At 44.7% G+C, this 15222-nt stretch overlaps 1 protein-coding gene across 1 annotated transcript in view; it reads right to left on the bottom strand.

Annotated features, from left to right (window-relative positions):
* Nucleotides 1-5385, bottom strand: part of Hpse (heparanase) — a 33564-nt gene extending 28179 nt beyond the window's left edge. The window contains exon 1 of the mRNA XM_004629274.2: nucleotides 5158-5385. Coding sequence (XP_004629331.1) covers nucleotides 5158-5339 — 182 coding nt within the window. The 5' untranslated portion in view covers nucleotides 5340-5385. The remainder of the gene's footprint in view (nucleotides 1-5157) is intronic.
* Between the last annotated feature and the right edge of the window lie 9837 nt (nucleotides 5386-15222).

The raw sequence follows: 15222 nt of genomic DNA, 5'->3' as shown, positions 1-15222 counted from the left end.
CTCCCTGGTGATGGCAGATCTCATTGTATCTGTCACTGTAGTTGGTCCTGATGGCCTCCACCTGCTTAGCCAGCACATCTTTGTCTTCTGAGTTGACTCGCGTGAAGGTGACAGTGCTACAGGTCTTCCTGTGGACCAGACACCCCAACGTGGCCTTCCCCTTGGTGAATCAGTAAGGGACCCCCATCTTGCGACACAGGGTAGGCAGGAATATGATCAGCTCAGTGGGGTCCATGTTGTGCACAATTGCCACGAGCTGAGCCTTCTTGTTCTTTATCAGAGTGGTGACAGTGTTGACACCTACTCTGAGGACTGGTGGCCTCTTAGTGGGGACATCTCCTTTGCCAGAAGCTTTCTTCTCTGCCCTGGCCAACAGCCTTTGCTTCTTCTCTTGCTTGGTCTCTGGTCTGTACTTGTGAGCAAGCTTAAGCAGCTGTTTGGCGGTCCAAGGCCTGGGTGAACTGGTTAATCACAGGGGGCACCTTCTGCCGCTTATATAGGATGGCCGTCTGTCACTGCAGCTGGATGTAGCGGGGCCATTTGACAAAGCAGGTGAGTCTCTCTTGGGCTGGATGTCTGGTTCAATTCCAAGATTCTTTGGCTTCTTTTCAAACAGGGATTTACCACCTTTTTGGCCTCCTGCTTCTTCGCAACAGCAGGGGTCGGGGCCACCTTCTTGCCCTTGGCCTTCTTCCCTTTTGGCATCTTGGCCAGCTGACAGAAAGCCACTAATGTGGCTTTTAACATAGCAGTGTGATGCCCCTCGACTCAGGAAGAGAAAAGCACTCAGCTCCCAAGCTCGTGCAAGCTGACTCCATTGCAAGACTGCGTGAAGATTATCAACTAAAGGTGTGAATCAAGAAACACATTCAGGTGGACTTGAAGTGTGGGCTGATGGTGGTACTTGGAGGTGACAGAAGTGTGAGGGGAACAGCGAGCAGTTACAAGGATCGTTGGATGAGAACCTCATGGGGGAGTTATGGCACCCACCTCTCATAAGCACTGAGTCCAAGCAGAGAGTTCATGCATGTTACGTGAATTTTTTCCCAAGACTCAAAACAGCCTAAGAAGATAGGTGTTGGTACAATCCTCACTTTACAGATGAGGGATCTAGACAAAACGCAACTAAGCAAACCTTCCCAAGGTAATGAATCAAAGGAATCTGAACCACAGCAATCTGCATTCAAACTAGTGGATACTGTGTCCCAGTATCTTACAGTTGCCCTCAGGATCTGCAAAAGGACTGAACTACAGCAGAATGTGCAGCCTGAACTCAAAGAGTGACAAGAGAAGAGCGTGGCTGCAGAGACACACCTGGGGCAGCACAGAGGACAGAGCAGGGCCACCATGCCAAGGGCTTTCGGGGAGCAGAGGAAGGCTTAGGAACACCAGGCGCACAGCCAGGCGTCAGACTGGATTGTTCTCATCCCTCGGTCATTCCTTGCCCTTGGCTGTTTCTGCCAGCTGCAGGCGCAAGGACAATCTGGTACTTTCCAAAATTAGTTATGAAAATGTACTCTTCACACTGATAATAAATGCTTTTCAAGTGTAAAGAGCTAGTTTGCCAATGAAGACAGCTGAATCTAATTGTTGCAAGTTTCTAATGAATATTTAATGAGTTGAAAAGACAGATCAACTTTGTTAGAGAAACAGCAAATTGGCATGAAAAGCAAGCAGGACTGTGTCACTAAGACTACTGCCATGCAGCACCGGTCTCCTCTTCCCGCTACCGTTACCACACGGAGGATGCGCTCCACACCTGGCCTTGCACAGGGAGGCGCGTGTGCTCATGTGTGGGAAGCACGGCCACGCTCCCTAGAATGGCAGCCGCCTGAGCTCGACAAGGCCCCTGAGCTCGACAAGGCCCCTGAGCTCACGAGCTGCAGTTCATGCCCTTCGCAGTGAAACACTGGGTCTGAAAGAAGAAATACCAAGTATCTCATGAATACTTTATATTGATCACATGTTGAAAGGAAAATGACTTGGATCTACTAAGCTGGATAAAATTATTAAAACATTGCATCAATTTCTTTTTATCTTTTTAAATATGGGTACTTTAAAATTGTAAATTACAAGGCTGGCCTGATAGCTCAGCGGATTAAAGTGCCTGCTTTGGCAGAGTGCAGCGGCTGGGGTTCAATCCCTGGCCTGCCGTGCTGGCCCTGAGCCCGGGGCAATTGAGACTGGGCATGGTTGCACGCCTGTAAACCCAGTACTTGGGAGGCTGAAAACAGAAGAATCACTATGAGTCTGATCTACGTAGTGAAACCCTGAACATCTTGTAGACCCTGCCCTAAATACAGAAAAAAAAAAATTAAATTACAGATGTGCTAGTACATGAGGCTCACATTATATTTTATTTCTCCCAAGGGCCTTTTAGGAAGAGAAACTAAAATCTTCAACTGTTTTAAATTGTTTGGTCATTAGCATTTAAGTTTTGTGTACCCTGTGTTCTCTGGGTACAGATGTGAAAGAGGCTGCCTGGCACCTTGGGAAGCCAGAGCCAAACCACCTGCCTCTATTTGCTTGGGCTTCCCATTGAGGACCTCAGAAGTTTGAGCCCTGATCCTCCTCCCCGCACGCCAATGCTTCTTTTGATCACATCGATGACCCGAGTTGTCTCCAGATAATCTTTTTTCTCATGTGCCTCGTCCTGTTTCCATTTAAGAGAAAATCTGCTTTGCTTTCTTTTGGGTAGAGTGTGATCAGAGTCTGCTTCTAGCCTCTGCTTTCCTTCACTTCATGGCTGACCATGGCCATGTATTTGGTTTCCCTGAGCCTCAGTTTCTTCATTTTTAAAGTGTGGATGATAACAGATCCATAGGGCTGTAGCCAGGACTGTGTGCATTCAGACAGGCTCAGGAAGCATCACCATCTGTTTCATCCCCACCTTTCCCATTACTTCAGCTTGGGCCATCCCAACCCACACACCTTTGCTTCTGGGGACCTGAGATAAACCCATCTCACTTTCTTCTGTGGTACATAGACATTAAACATAGTATGGTTCCTGTCTTGATCACTTTTCTTTCGTTGCTGAGACAAAATACACAAGGCCCCAAATTAAGAAAGAAAAGGTTCATATAGCTCACAGCTCCTGGAAGTTTCAGTCTGTAATCAATAGGCTCAAAGGCAGGGTGGTGGGACAGAGGGACAACAGATCAAGACGGCAGAAGACAGCAAAAGTGACAAGAACAAAAGAGGGGTACAGCAAATCTCATTTCCTTCCTTATGTTATAAGCAGGCTACCTGACGCCTGGGGCAGGTGTAGCACTCACACCATTTCCATGTCCTCCTCTTGCAGGGACTGAGAATGTGTACAAAGTGAGGACCCTGACCCCCTGCTCAGTCCCTTAAACTTCTAAACTTCTCAAGTTGACACAACATATCAACTATCACACCTGAACTGTGCTGCCACTCTAGGGAGATGGACCTCCACCTTAATTTTGTAGCAAAAGGAGTTCCTGCCTTTTCTGTCTTAGCTAGGAGCAGGTGAGATGTGGACTGGTGGGTGGCCTGGGGAGCAGGTGTAGAGGACGGACCTCCAGGGAAAGGGACCACAAATAGCCAGGGGCAGCCCTGGAGAGAGGCCTAGAGAGGCAATAAACCAGAAGGAAAAGTAAAAGACAAATAAAACAAGAGACACTTATGTCTACTGCCTGCAATGAAGTCTGGGCTCCTCTGTGCCCTCAGGTCTTTAATGAGCAGACAGACGCAAGAAGTAAAAAGTGCTGGAAGCCAAGAGGAGCACTAGAAAGTGCTGGAAACCTCTAGGAGCACTAGAGCCACACTCACTACCCTGCAGACCAGAAGGTCCATGTGCTTATGGTGGGGTGCAAGTTCACTGCAGTGTACTCCCCAGCAGAGCGGTCAGGTCCGGACACTGAAAGCCTACTGTAGGAGTTTCTCTTTCTTGGGCTCAGAGGCATATACTGCCCACAACCAAAGAGAACTTCAGCCCCCACGTCTCAGTCAGTGGACATGTACTTCATTCCCAAACCCCTGGGGTCCAGCATACCCCCCTTCTTCTCATCTCCCAGCCATGAGTGGTCAGCTTCCTACACCTATGAGGACGGCAGAGGAGGCTCCTCCCCAGCAGGAAATTCTCTCTTTCCTGCTACAGGAACAGGACAGGTAAGGATGATCGAAAGAAACGGGAAAGTGGCCAATAGTACCAAACATTCACTGTTTCCCAGGAAGAAACAACCATGCTAAACTCTACACATTGAGTCAAACACTGTGCCAAGCACTTACAAACTCATCAAATCCTCCTGGTCTCCCAGAGGGAGGTTCTAGAAAGTCCACTCTGCTAGAGGTGGCTGGGCAATCTGTAAAAACCAAGTCACCTAACCTAGACGCACACAGTGGAAGGCCCGGAGTGTAGTCTGACTGCACACTCTGCCTGTGACAGCAATGAATAAGGGGCTGTACAGGTGCAGCCCTCCCTGGAGGCCCTGTGGCCTGGGTGACCTCACACTGGCCCTGAAACTCCTCATTTGGGGGTCAGTCTACATTGATGGGTGGAAGCCACAAACCTGCTACTCGGCTTCTAAAGTGGGGGCCACACATGGCTGCCTCACATTGGAGAGACAGTGTTTTCTTGGGGCTCTGTGAGTCTCTGCTGTGGTCTCCTGTATCTCACTTATCTTACATCTTAAATATTAAATATTAAGATTTAATATATTAAATACTAAATCTTAATGTTTACATTTCTGAAAGAATTCAGAGAAATAACACTCTCCTGAAACACCTTTCCTATCTAACTTTTCATATTTTTAACGAAACCATCCTAATATTTTAAAGGTCACTCACTGGGTCCACCTGAGTCCTTGCCCTGTCCTTTGGATGTGTCCCACTGCAAACCCAACCCCTGCCCTCAGGAGCACTGTCCCAGGTGCCTTGTCTTGGCCAGGTGGTGGGCAGCTGGCTCTTTCTGTGCCTGGCTTTCCCTTCACACGCTCAGCTGGTGCTGAGCAAGCCTGTGCTGAATGAATGAAGAAGGGGAGGCTGCTCCAGCGGGCTGGAGGAGGGTTGCTGTGACAGCATCCACATCCCAGAATAAAGTTGTTTCATTGCAGAGGAGAGGGGAGTGGTGGGTCAGGAACACAGGGCAGGGAACAGGAGTGCAGGGAGGGGACAGACCCAGAGGTCGGAGCTTACCCCAGAAAGGCGAGGAAGCGCGGGTTGGTGGCCAGGTTGGCATCGATGGTGAAGGACAGGAAGGCGGGGCTCACGGAGCGCAGCGGCCGTGCGGTGGCCAAGTCCAGCGGCACAGCGTTCCAGGCCTGCGCGGCCCAGAGCGGCCGGAGGAGCAGGAGGAGCAGCAGGAGCGGCTGGGGCATCGTGGCCACCTGGCTGCTCTGGCTCTGCGCTTCCTGCCCACCGCGCCCTCCTAGTTCTCCAGTCACCGGCCCCGCCCCGCCCCGCCCCGCATCACATCACCCCCATTTCCTCCCGTCCCCGCCCCAGGCTGTGGCGGCTGTAGTCTCGGTCGCTTATGAAACCGGCTACACCGTCTAAGAGATCAGGGATGGCAGGGACCCGCCCTGGGGAGGAGCGCCAGCCACTGCCCCAACACTCTGGGCTGTCGCTGAAGCCTCCCAAGATCAGTGGAATCACGTGTCCTAGGGTCTGAGAGATGTTCCTTAGGTTATGTCACTTTTGCTTCCAAGACATCTGACCCGAGCAGCGCTGAGCTGCCCTCCAAAATTCCTGACCGGCTTCTGAAAGTCTGTCAGGGAGGGAGCCTTAGAGTAGTAATGCTTCTTCTGACATCTGAAACAGGATGTGAGTGTGCAGTAGTGGCTGTGCCTTGAATTGGGGAGACTTTGTCCAATTTCTTCTCTACACATTTATAAACTTCATCTGTTCCAGAACTTTTCTTTGGTTTTCCTTTGATTCTTACATTGATACATAATGATACTCATATCAAGCCCGCATCAAACTACATGCCTGATACCCTGAGAGGTGTTTTATCTGCTGTTAGAGCTTAGGTCTAATCACTCCCCAACCCCGGTGTCCAGAGGTGGGGCACTCAGAAGACACGTGGGTCTCAGGGCTCTGGCTTCATCAGTACCACCCACTGATGAATTCCAAACTTGATGGTGTTATGGAGAGGCAGTGGGAACACGGGAGGTAGGGCTTATGTGAAGGGATGAGGTTGTGTGCTATGAGTTTAGGGACTGTATCTGTTCCCTCGTGCCTTCCAGCCTGGCTCTTTTTCACTCCATCCTTCCTGGCTGCCATAAAGTGAGCTGACTTCTGGCTCCTTACCCTTCCGCCAGGACATTTCTGCCTCAGAGGCCTCGTGCCTGGAGCCAGACAGCCCTGGATTGAACCCCCAATACTAGGAGCCAAAATATACCTGTCCTCTTTAAGTTGATTTTCTTGATGAGTTGATCTGTTGATCAAAGAGATGCAAGGCCAAGTTGCACATCTGTGTTGTCACTCATTTTCACAACACTCCCGAATGCACACTCCCCTCATTTGACATGTGGGGGCCTGAGCTCTGGGGCAGCCACTTGTCCATAGGTAGGAATTGAGGTGTGGAGGCAGCTGCCCACCCCTGAGCAGGTGGCCTCTTGTTCCCACTGAACTATCTGCAGGGGAGCATTCTCTGTACCCCTAGGTAGCTCAGATCGCCCATGGTCCACCCCCACGGCAGCATCCTGTGCTCCGGAAGCTCACAGGTGCTGAGCACAGTGTACTGGACTGCAAACTTCTCCAAGGCAGACTTAGGTGTTGTCTCTTCCTTTCTGCTAGCCACAGCTCATGCATGGCAACAAGGCTGGCACATGGTAGGCACCCAGGAAATGCTTGTTGAGTAAACAAATGACACCTAAATCCTTAGATCTCTAGGTTTAGGTAGCATAAAAAATGGATCGCTTTGACATGTGTATCAATTTGCATCATTGTGTCTATTCTTAAACCATTTAAAAGCTAAGTACATAGTTAATGTTGCCCCACGAGCAGGTTGACACCCTACAATTACAGTATACATAATAAAAAATTCTTATATGAACACCATGCTGCCCAGTGAAATCCTGTGTTAATGATATGGAGGGAGAAAAACAAAACCCTTGGCTCTTGTTCTACCTGTATCATGACATGGATCCTACATTCCACCCCATGCCCTTGCCTCCTCTTGTCACCTGGCAAACACCACCCTATTTCTTTGGAGTACTTGGGAAATTGGAAAAATGGATCATCACAAGTTTTCTGAGTTTTCAGTATGAGCTTGTACATCCAGATGTGGGCATGCAGGCTACTAATATGGGAACTGGGGAGACACAGATGAGGAAGTGAAAGAAGTGCCTTTCTCACGTGAGGTTCTATGGCCCGAGGCCAGAAGTCTTCCTGGCTGTTGATACTGAGTTAGTTTGGTCCACTATGACAGATAAGGGGACTATCTAGGGATGGAGGAGGGAGAGATCTAGAAACTATCACTTCAGACACACTTATAAGTCACCTTACATTTTTATGGTAAGTTTAAGCTTACATGCATCTCAGCTCAAGCCCTTCTACAAGGCTTTTTTTTTTTTTTTTTTTTTTTTTTTTTTTTTTCAGGATCTTACCACACAGATCAACTCGTAGTGATCCTTCTGTTTTTAGCCTCCCAAGTGCTAGGATTACAGGAGAGCGCCACCATGCCCAATCTTAGCTGCCATCTCAGTTTCAGGATGCCCCAGGGGCAGGGCTAGTGTAACATGCTGGGAACTTAATCCTCTATATGAAATATGAATGTGTGCTCAATAGATTAGACATATTTTAAAAATCATCACCCTATTTAATCTCCACAAAAGTCTTTATGTCATGGTTTGGATTTAGAAGTCCCTCAATAGCTCACGTACTGAAGGCCTGGTACCCTGAGTAGTAGTCAGAGGTGGAGCTTTGGGGTCGTGGCTCCTGGGGGTACTGATTTCATTAATCAGTTAATTCACTGATGGGTTCATGATCTGGTAGACCATTGAGAGGTGGGGCAGTCTGTAGGAGGCAGGGCCTGGGTAGAGAAAGTAGGTTACTAGAAGATGTCCCTAGTAGGTTACAGCTTATTCCAAATACCCTTCTCAGAGAAGCTCCTTGCTTCCTGACTGCCATGAGGTGAGTGGTTTTTCTTTCACACATTCCTAACATCATGATATTCTGCTCCACCTCAGACCCAGAGTAATGGAGCCAGAAGACCATGGACTGCAACCTTTGAAATCATGAGCCCAAGTAAACCTTTCCTCTTTTTACTTATTTTCTCAGGCATTTTGTCACAGCAATGGAAAGCTGACAAACACACCCTGTAAAGTATGTTTAGACCCGGGTTCTATGCCAAGTTTACATTTTCTCACACTATACCCACATTTGATGACTTAAAAACTAGGTGAGGAAACTGACTTAGAAAAAAAAAGTTTCAAATGAACTGGAATACTCATGTGAATTATTTAATAATTACAACATGCACCTTTTGGAATGGATTTTGGATTGATTGTCAGTAGTGGAATCAGATTTCTAGGATTCACAAAATTTACCTGGTGAGCAACAACAAATACTTGTTAGAGAACTTCAAGGGGTTTCCAGAAAATAATAATCTTCCAGTTACCTGTGTAGAAAATAAAGATTTTTCTACTGTAGAAATCTCTTAAGGGGTGGGGTCAAACTTTTAGGCATTTTAGTTACTGCCAGGTTGTATAATTAGCTATATACTGTGTTGTTTTAGGTTACTGGGTTATGACTTGCTAAAGCTTAGGTTTCGGGGTTTTTTTTTTCAGTTATTTTTTTTAAGACTAGGAAAATTTGTTGGAAAATAGGAATGGGGAATAGGAACTACAAGTAGATACTGAGGGACAACAGGGGATCCTAAATGGGCTACCGTCAGTACTTTTCAACCAAACTATACTCTAAGATAAGGACAAAATAGAAGGAAATCTTTGCTAGATGTGGAAGATAGGACTATATGATCAGCCCCAGAGACTGAGGCCTTGTTGCCCTTTCCTGGGGGTAGGAGAGGAGGTGGAGGGCTACCTTCTCTTCTGTTTACGTTCAGGAATGCTGACACAATACTCTGGGGCAGAACAACATCAGTCAGGGCTAAACAAAGAAAATTACCCCTCTGGGTGCGAGGTTGTTATGATTCCTTGTTAATTACAATTTCTTGAACTCTGGATTGTATGATTGCCACATTATCTGTTTTACTAATAAAAATGGAACTTTCTAGACTCCAAGTGCTCTTGTCCTCTTTTTAAAATGTATTTTAGTACAGGAGCTACAGGGTCTCACTACACAGATTGGACTCCAGTGATCCTCCTGTTTTCATTCTCCCAAGCGCTGTCTTGCCCTCTTCAGATGGGAACCCTTGTGCCCCTTGCTTGGAAACTTGTCTCTCCTCTTTATTCCATGTCATTCCTCCTAGGTTAGTTTGCAGGCTGGCTCCTGCAGCTAGATACTGAAAAAAGAAGTTAACATCAATGATGGACATGATGTTTTTCAAGGTATTTTCACACATTCATTTCTCTATCAATTCATCCAAATATTTACTGGTGCTAACCAAGTACCAAGCACTGGACTAAGTGACACATAATTTGCAGTACATATTTCTTTTAGTGTCTGTAGGAAAGTGGATACTAGGGTCCAGCAAGTGAGCCAGAGGTGTCAGAGAAATCAGTAAGTGTCCCTAGAAAAAGAGAAGAGCTGGGGGGGAACTACCCACTCGGCGCCCCCCCTCCTGTCCCTCTCTCAGGACAGGAGCTTTCTTTCTCTCAATAATTATATTCTGCTCATAACCTCCATTTGTTCCTAAAATTCATTCTTTGGTTTTAGAGAACACGAACTCGTGCAGGTCAGTTCCAGAGATCGTTTTTGTCTATGTCATTTGGAGGTTCCCTATATGGTTTGGAGCTCACCCACCCAAGATCAGTTTTTCTCCCTATATCATTTTGGAGTTTCTCACTGAGATCATTGGATGGAGGTATGAGTTTGCTTTTCTTTCATAAATTCTGAATTGGGACTTAGGTAACAAATTTATGTTTCAAATGTTAATATGTCTTTGCTCATTGCTCATAATTATTCATGTTCATGCTTTGCCTCATATGGTTTTGCTTCACATAGTACTGTTAAAATTGCTTACAATTGCTTCTGTTTTGTCTCTTATATTGTTGGTAAAATGTTGGGTCAAAATGTTGTCGGTAAATCTTAAGTTAAAATGTGGAAATGTTACAAGTTCATGATATTTCATTAATGGGACATTTTATGACTGTTGTGTATTCGTATACATTGTCTTTGAACTGGTTGACTAAATGTGCTGGTATTCCTTGCTCGATTTTAGACCATAGCATTAGAGTAATGTTAGTAAGCCTCCTAGTGAATTTTATATAAACTTCTGTAAAATGGGACCTTTTAGCCAGGTCGGACTTAGAAAATATACATGCTTGTATATGAAACACGGGACTCCTTTTGCCAGTTAAATGACATTAGATCGTAATTGTTCTTAGAGACTTGGAGGACAGGTTTCACTGGAATGGACTCATTCTGATCCCCCTCTACATGCTAGAGGGCATATCAGGCCTGATCTGTTTCAGTTTCCTTGCTTTGACTTTATTCCTAATTTTCCTACCTCTTTGTACTTTCCTTTTTAGAGGCATGTAAAATTAGGAAAACTCTGACCATTCCAAATAAGTGAAGCCCTTAGAAAATGAGCGTTTATTAACACTGAAGACAGAGAAGTTATTTTAGAAAATGGACACATACCCCGTCTCTGGGTCAGATGAGACAAAGAGGACTATGCCCATCCAGGAGGTCACACATAAAAGCCATGTCCTGGCTTAGTATTCTGGGCAGGTCTCCTTCGGGAGGCTAAACCTGAGACATGGTGGAGAGAACCAACTTCTGGGTGACACCAGAAGGAGCTATCTCCAAAACCAGCACACTTATGGGACCAAAACACATTTAGTGTGAGGGAGGATTCAAACTTTTCTCCCAGGTCTAGTTCAGGCTTTTAACTATCCCTTATAGAATTTGGACAAACAGTGGTTACTCTGCCAGCTAGTAAATGCTCTTAGAGCAACTGCCACTCTTTGAAGCAGAGGACAGGTTTCCCCAGCTGTTCTTTGGTGAATCCCCATTGAAGCCTATGGCTGATGGAATGTTGACCAGAGAAACTGCTGGATTCCTTTCTGGAGACATCTCTGGTTTTGTGGGCCAAAAGAAATCAAGAATGCCTGAGGGGAGAAGGCGCCAAACCTGAAGGTTCCTTGGTGGAAACTGGCCCCTGGCCACTGAAAGATCTCCACTTACCTATTGTACTTTCTAAAACATGTTCTGACTAGTGTTTTTCTTTGGTCAATGTATGTTTAGTAGTTTCTTTGCCTTTGTCTTCAGATTTAAAGCTGTAATGAAAATGTATGGTGTCCATTGAGGGCCTTTAGATAGAACCTCTGAAGAATATATCTGACTGCTGGTCAACAACTACGACCCGTTTCAGCTTGAAGAAGCCAGAGCGGTCATCGCCCATATTTCCCTCATGGCAGTTCGGGTTACTTCTTCAGAGGGAGGAATGTTGCAGGCAGCCGAGTTAGACAGAAGTATTATAAGCAGTTAGACAGGGTCAGGCTCTCAAGGAGACAAGATGAAAGACAAGGTGACTTTGCAACTTGGAAGAGACAGACACTCCCATATGGGCCACACCTCAAGACCAAGACAAAAAGAGGAAGCACAGCTACATACTTCCCTAGGGATGGGCATTAGGGATTGATATTCTAGATAGTGTCAATCAACTTGAAAGAGCCCAAATGAATCACAAGCCCAATCCCCAACAGGAAGAGACCCTGTTCCATATTAATGCCTGCTTGCTACGTGACTCGCTTTCCCATTTGATACTGGATTTAATCAGTTTTACCTGAGCAATGGTGCTTGTAATCCCATTGGTTGACCATAGTTTTGTCCTACCTCCTGCCCACCTAAGCGAGTTCCTATTCTCTCCACCTTAGCCCCGCATGGTTTCACACTATAAAAATCCCTGGAAGAGACAGCTTCTGGGGGGAACTACCTGCTTGCCCCCCCTCCTGTCCCTCTTTCAGGACAGGAGCTTTCTTTCTCTCAATAAATATATTCTGCTAAAAAAATAAAAATAAAAAAAAGAAAAGAAAAGAAAAAAGAAAAAGAAAAAGAGAAGAGCTGATCACCGAAATTTGGTCACCTAGCTCAGGGATTACAAAGGCCCCAAGAGGCCTATTAATTTTCCTCATGCCAAGAAATGTTCAGTGTGAACTGAGTGGTTCATTATTTATTACTACTCCAGGTCTATAGTTAGTGTAAATAGTACAAACACAGGGCAGAGCAAGTTGACTTCTAACAAATGCAAAGAAGACAAAGAAGGGGTTAGAGTAGGAGAAAGTATCCTGTCCTACTGTTTATTTATAGGTTAGTCTTTCTACTGTGTTCTGTTGTTTTGTTTTGCATTGTTTTACTTTGTTGAGACAATGAATAAGGTAGAATTTGTGTCCATATTCATGATTTTCAGGGACGAGTACTTCATATAGTTCAGTAGTGTTGTGTTCTTTTAAAAATCCATATAGAGATTACTTATGTAAAGTGAACAGATTTTACTAATCACAGCCTTTTGTTGATGTGTTTAAGGATTTTTTTAATTTTAATTTTTAATGTATTTAGGGCAGGGTCTACAGGGTCTCACTGCACAGATCAGACTCCTAGTGATTCTCTTGTGTTCAGCCTCCCAAGTTCTGGGATTACAGGCGCTTGCCACCATGCCCAGTCTCAATAGCCATCTCAGCATGCCCTGGGGGTGGGGCTGGCACTGCTGGCCTGGGGATCAAACCCCTGGCCCCTGTGTCTGCCTAAGCAGGTGCTTTAATCTACTGAGCTATTTGGCTGGCCGTGTTTAAGGTTAATCAAGGTTATAGGAGTGATTTCATGACCTAAACATTTCTTTCCTTTCTCCAGCTATAACTCTGGATTCTCTCATCACTCTCATGCTTTTCAGGCTTGGACATATCCCATTGCTCTTTGCCAGCAGGACTGCCTTAAGTCCATTATGGTTGCTTTTGCAGGAAAGAGAATTTTACATTTGTTTCAGGAGACACAGTACCTTATAACTGGAGTAATGAAATCTGAGCTCAAATTTCTTCTAAGAATTAAAGCACTTAGGTCTAAGCACCTGCCTGGCAAGTGCAAGGACTTTGGTTCAATCCCCAGTAGTACCTCATGCCATGCCATCCCCAGAGCCTTGGGTGTGCTATGCCAGCCCCGAAACTGGGCATGATGGTGCACACCTGTAATCCCAGCAATGGGGAGGCTGAGACAGGAGGATCACTATGAGTCCAAGCTGCGTAGTGAGACCCTGTAACAAATATATACATAAATAAAAGATTTTGAAAAATTAGAAAAAGAATTAAGGCACTTAAAATGGTCAAGGCACTGATGTCTGACAAGCAACTGAAAAGCTGTGTATTTTCTCTTATGCTTCAGAAAATCTTAGATGTTTCCATTAGTGATGGGAATTCTGATTTTCTTCCCCTCTCTTTTGCAAGATGCCTTAGTTTGGGTGAAGCAGTTCTTATTAATTTCTAGAATTCTGGAAAGAGCCTTAATTTATCCAATGTGTTCTGTGATAAAGGAAATACTTCGTGTCCATCATTGACTTGGTTTTCTTTTCTATTCAACTGTGTGCTGCCATCAGAATATTTTTTAAAATATTTATTTCATGGGCAAATAAGGGAAATCCAGATTGTTTCGACATTTACAAGTTTTGGGATAAATTTAGTTTCATGTAGAACAGGAAATAGTTTAGGTGGCACCAGCTTAACTGGACTGAGTTCGGATGCTCTCTCAGCTTCATCTGGATTGTGTTTTTTTTTTTTACAGGAGAATCTCAAGCAAGTTGTTTCATATGCTTTAAGCTGGGCTTTGTTCCAAATACCTTTTTAATTCCTAGTGTCTTATTTTACCTTTTAAGATTTTTGGAAAGTGTAGAGCTGTTTTATAAGCTTTGTAATTCAAAAACCCTTATACTTAGTAATTGCTTGTTTCATGTGACAGATAATTTAAAGAAAAAGTTCTCCTTATGTGTTCTTAGTCTTGATCAAATGCCAGCAGTTTCAAACCTAATATTTATGACTTTCATATTGGGGATTTAGGGACAAAAGTCTGTCAGGGAGTTATGTTGACATAATCCTAGAGTCTCGTTTTATTGTAGAATAAAATTTTAAAAAGAAAGATACATATAAAAAAGCATTATTTTTTATGCTCTGGAGAATGTGAAGCAGACTTCAGTGTAAGAGTAGAACTAAAGGGGTTTTTTTCCACCTTAACAAAAAAGGAAAAAAGAAGTGTTTTGAAAGCAAGTAAAATTATCTCTGTTTTTGTTGACTCCAAATGAGGAGCTTGTTTTAGTTTTGAGACAGATGTCCCCATATTACCTGGAGTGATCTTGAACTTAGCTTGCTGTAATTGCTATTTTCATAACCATGATATGATAATTTCTAAAACATTATTTTAAATACTGAATATTTTGGCCATTTACAGATGTTTTTAATTTTGTTTTAAATACTTTTAAATTGCAGAGCTTGACATAAATTTACCAATAAATATTCAATTTATTTTTTCTTGGCTTTAAAGTGAGTTAATGAGAAAGGTGGTTTGTATAGGAAACAGTCCTTACGGCAGAACTATAACTGGTCTGGGTCTGGGGATCCGCAAGGCTGAAACGAAGAACCTAACACACCTCTTTTTAGAGTAAGGTTGGAGGTTTGCTGGCTTTTGTCACAGGAAAAGAATTTTTAGTGCACATCAGGAAGAGGCAAGAGGAAGATTCATTAAACAGAGATACGGCACACACTCCAGAGCGGAGGGCAAGTGCTCAGGGAAAAGAGGCAAAATTCAGCTGGAAACTGGGATCTTCTATGTGTTGTAGGAGGTGGAAATTTGTGGAATTTAGTAATTTACAGACTCAGTCTTGTCTAGTGGGTGGGAAAGGATGGCCACCCTTGATGAGATGATCCTCCACTCACGGGCCTTACAGGTGGGGAGGTGATCTATTCACAGGTAGAGGAGGACCAGCCACCACACAAAACAAAGGGCAAACTCATCTGCGGGTGGAAGGGACTTGCTTACGTTTCCTGTGTTTTGAAAGAAGAGAAAAGAAATTATAAACTGGGTGGATGCCCTGAGCTACAGTTTTTCTCAAAGGTGCAATTTAAAAAATCTTGTTTGCTTGTCTTCTGTCTA

The sequence above is a fragment of the Octodon degus genome, unplaced genomic scaffold, assembly GCF_000260255.1.
Source record: "Octodon degus isolate 3935 unplaced genomic scaffold, OctDeg1.0 scaffold00028, whole genome shotgun sequence".
Lineage (NCBI taxonomy): Eukaryota > Metazoa > Chordata > Mammalia > Rodentia > Octodontidae > Octodon > Octodon degus.
This window is presented reverse-complemented; position numbering and strand designations above follow the sequence as displayed.